This window comes from Dama dama, chromosome 23 (genome assembly GCF_033118175.1).
Source record: "Dama dama isolate Ldn47 chromosome 23, ASM3311817v1, whole genome shotgun sequence".
Taxonomy (NCBI): Eukaryota; Metazoa; Chordata; class Mammalia; order Artiodactyla; family Cervidae; genus Dama; species Dama dama.
The window spans coordinates 42,351,913-42,356,029 of record NC_083703.1 but is presented as its reverse complement, the minus strand read 5'-3'; the positions used below and the strand labels follow the sequence as shown (position 1 = coordinate 42,356,029).

General features: G+C 56.2%; 1 protein-coding gene across 1 annotated transcript; it reads right to left on the bottom strand.

Annotated features, from left to right (window-relative positions):
- Positions 1-734: 734 nt before the first annotated feature.
- NXT1 (nuclear transport factor 2 like export factor 1) lies at positions 735-3,699 on the bottom strand. The gene is made up of 2 exons (XM_061126480.1): positions 3,349-3,699; positions 735-1,391 (listed from the first exon to the last, which is right to left on the bottom strand). The coding sequence occupies exon 2, from the start codon at positions 1,335-1,337 to the stop codon at positions 915-917; it is 423 nt and encodes a 140-aa protein (XP_060982463.1). The 5' UTR covers positions 1,338-1,391; positions 3,349-3,699; the 3' UTR covers positions 735-914.
- Between the last annotated feature and the right edge of the window lie 418 nt (positions 3,700-4,117).

Sequence of the window (4,117 nt, the reverse complement as noted above, 5' to 3'; positions counted from 1 at the left end):
CCAGGCCTAGAGGTCCCTACCATCTGTGCAGCCTACACAAGTCCCCCATTCCTAATCCTAACCCACAGCCCCCAAGCCCGACCTTTGATTACAGATTTACCTGGGGAAGCCGCGTGTCTGCCAAGAGCTTATCTATTAATCAAAGGATGATGGAAACGGCTCGTTTTTTTGGAGAAATGGGGTAAGTTGGTCCTCAGGGTCAGTAAAACCAGCATCTAATTCTGATGCCCCCTGGCCCCACCTCAGTACTTCTTCCTCTTAAAAGTAGTTCTCCCCTTTGTAAGGGAGTAGTCAATGGAGCTTCCTTGTTTACAAGCAGTTATTAGCTAACTCCAGGTATCTTACCTGTTTTCATCCATGTAACTCCCAGCACAGGTGCGAAGTCCCAGTGTGGGTCCAGCCACCTAGGTAGGGGGTTCTCTATTAATAGATAGCTAGGGGGCTTTTGTAAAATGCCAAAAACGTTCAGGCCCACCCTCTGAGATTCAGGAGTAGTTTGACCAAGATGTGTGCCTGGTGATTTTCGAAGAGTCCCAAGGGTGTCCTCTGTGTGCGGGCTGAGTCTGGCTCTGGTACACCTGTGTGCACACCTGTGTCTGGGGCAGGTGCTCAGCCCTGGATCTCAGTCTCTGCAGTACCTTCTGCTGGTACTTCTGCAGCTTTAACCCTCGTTCCCCTGGGCCCCTCTCCCCAGTATTTCCCAAACACATCCCCCAAGGGGAAAAGAAGCAACATTTGTATGAACCTTTTATTCATCAGAATTTCCAGAACCAGAGTCTCTACTGGGCAAATAGAAAAATAGAATATTTTACTACTTCAAAAAGGCAGCTGTGACAAACAGCTGTATGCCCAGACAGGGGCCCCTCAGGCTTTAGTGAGCCCAGGGTTCAGGCTGGGGGTGTCCTGTCACCCCGCTAGCAGGCCCAGTCCTGGAACCGGAAGCAGTCGCTGGCGATCTTCCACACTGTGTTGCTGGGCGAGGCCTGTGCCGTCAGGATGAAGTTCTGGTTGAAGTCCCGCTGTTTGTTGCCCTCAAACTTCACTGTCCCACAGATCACCACAAGGACCGTGGTCTGGCTCGGGGTGGCTTCATCGTGGACAGGCTGGCAGTCTACCACATTGATCTGGAACTCGCTGGAAGGCAGCATCTCAAAAAACTCACTCAGGGACTCTTGCCCGGAGACGGCGTTGCCGTTCCACACCAGGGTGGCCGTGCCCATGTACAGGCGGGACAGCAGCCGCCGCCGCTTGTCCATGGTGCTGTAGTACACGTTCACGAACTCCTCAGCCGCGCGGCACGCCTGGTCCACGTAGGTCTTGAAGTCCACGGACGCCATCACTGGCCCCACCAAGGGAGACCTTGGCCCAGGTGCCTCCTGTACCTGAGGGGGCTGGAAGGTGGAAGAGACCCTGTGTGAATGCTGATGACCATCTGCCCCACAAGGGACCAGTCCTCCCACTGTGGAGAGGCGAACTTCTAGGCGCACCTTGCTGCCGACGCCTTGTCCGCCTGGGCCCCAGCTTGCTCATTTGAGACAGGAACATCCCTACCTGTGCGTGACTGCAGCGCAGGATAAAAGGAAGCAGGGGATACCACGCACTCAGTTAAAAAGCCTGAGACCCACACGGTCAGCAATGACAGCTATTACTATGAATTTTAACAATCTTATTTTATAAGCTGTAGTACAACTGACTGTGGAAGGCTGCTTTTTCCTGGAAGCGTGGAACAGCTGTGACTGCCCTCATGTGTCTGGTGCAGACACCACACTCTGGAGAAGGGTACAGTGGCCCCGTGAAGGCCGATCTGTCTATCATGAGCTCACCTACCGGGCCTGGGAGGGTGAAGAGAAGGCGGGTTTCCTAACAGGGCAAGAGAACAAATGTCGTGAGGACAGGACAGGACCAATACTGGTGGCCACAGTTCTCACTATGGGCTCTATCTAAGGAGCAAGGCTGGAGTTGACTGGAATGAGCGAAGACTCAAGAGCTCCAGGGAGCACAGGCGAGTCCCATGAGCCAAGAAAGGGCAGCCAGAAGGAAGAGACTCTGTGGGGTGAGGGGGTGGTCACAGCAAGTAAGAATTTCAGCTTTAGCCAAAATGAAACATTTCCTTAAAAAAAAAAAAAAAAAAAGGTCCAAAAGCATAAGGAAAAATTATTTGCTTTTTTTTTTTTTCAGAGTATACAATAACTATTGTAGTTGTATTCTTTCTTGCCTGATTAAAATATTTCACTACACAAAAATCCAACAGAGGACAACATTACTAAAATATTGGATGCATTTAGATTTACAAACTTAAATACTGAGTTTTTTTTTTTTTTTTTTTTCATTTCAACGTTGTGCATGCATGCTCAACAGTGTTCTTTCGACTCTTTGCGACCCCATGGATTGTAGCCCGCCAGGCTCCTCTGTCCGTGGGATTCTCCAGGCAAGAATCCTGGAGTGGGTTGCCATTTCCTTCTCCAGGGGATCGTCCCGACTGAGGGATCGAACCCGCATCTCTTATTTCCTGCACTGCAGGCGGATTCTTTACGGGAGACACGGGGAGTGTCTAACTTAAAAAAAAAAAAAAAATCAGCTTATGAAAGAGATAAGATCCCAGGCAAGGTTAAGAGGCAGTCAGGGAGAGGAAGGTGGAGAACTGGCCAGGGGAAGGAGAGGGTAGGCGGGGAGAGCGCCGGCCTTGAAAAGAGCGCTGGGGCCCAGGCGCCTACGCGGGTCCTACCACCCCCTCGGGGAGGGGGCGGGGCCTCAAGTCCAGCCTCGTAAACCCTCGCTCCAAACTCTACTTCCCAGAGCTTTATATACACCCCGTCATTCAATGGTCACCGCGAACTGATGAAGCGTTACTGTAACAACTTCGCAACGAGGAAAGAAAACCCAAGTGTGGACGAGGTCGCGGGTGGACACGCCCCTGATCTGTCCCTCTACTAGAACACTCTGCCTGCCGGGACTGCGCGGTCGTTTCACCGGCTCCTGCATCTCTGGGGTCCACTCTGGGGAAGCAGGGTTCCAGGATGGCCAGTTTGTAACCTCCCACTCCAGGCCCGTCTCCCTCGCTGGACACCACCCCCTCGCCCCCAGCCGAGCCCCCATCAGCCGGCGTCCAAGCCGATCACCGGCATCTCGGGCCTCCGCAGCTCAACCAGTTGCCCGCCCGGGCGTCCTCAGGGAGCGGTAGTTTCTGCGGGGCTGCGACCGCCCCAGACTCGCGGCGAGACCAGGCGGCATCCACGCCATGCGGGGGCCACGGACGGCGGGGCACCTCCTACGTACGCGGGGATCATCTCACCTGCGCGGGGGTCATCTACGAGACTAGGGAGCGCCGACCTGCGCAGGGGCACCTACCTGCGCGGGAGTGACCGCCCTGCTCAGTGCGGGAGATGACCGGGTCAGCGGGGGCCTCAGTTGGCCGGGCAGGTGCGGGGGAAATCACCGCAAGGGTCGGCGTGGGCTGCTCCGTTCACGCGGCTACGCGGAGCTCCCTGTGACCGCAGGCCCGGCCAGCCGAGGCTCCGCGGTTCTCTGCCGCCTGCCCAAGGCGGGCCGGGAAGAGCCGCCTCCGCCGCACCCCTCCCTCCGGGGACCTGCCGGGTCCAGCCAGAGCCTCTGCGGGTTCCCGCGCGCGGCCAGCCAGAAACGCGCAGACTCGAGCGCCCGGCTCCGCCTGCGACCCCCGACGGATAGCCGTTCCAGCCAGTGGGGCAGCCGACCGTAAGGCTAGCCCCGCCTAAGTGTGGCACGGGAAGGGCAGCTTCCGGGAGAGGCACGTTCCCAGAAGACCGCGCGCTCGAGTCTTCATTGGTCTATAGACGCCGGCCCGAGGTTAGGTGCGGCCTCTGATTGGACGAAGCCTCGCAGGTCCCTGGCTCTGGGCGGGTGCTCTGGGGCCGTATCGCGGCTGCGCGGAAGCCTCCAGGCAGGAGTTAACTGACGCAGCCGTCAGTTCTGGGTGTGTTCACCTTGGCCACACTAGGGCGCTTCTTTGCCTGCTTTCCTAATGGAACGGTTTCTCTCAGAGTTCAGGACCAGTTTAGAAAGTGGATGGGCTCTTCAATATAGGCTCCCGCGCCCCACCCCCCCCCAGTGAAAAATGTGGTTTATAAACAAATAAGTT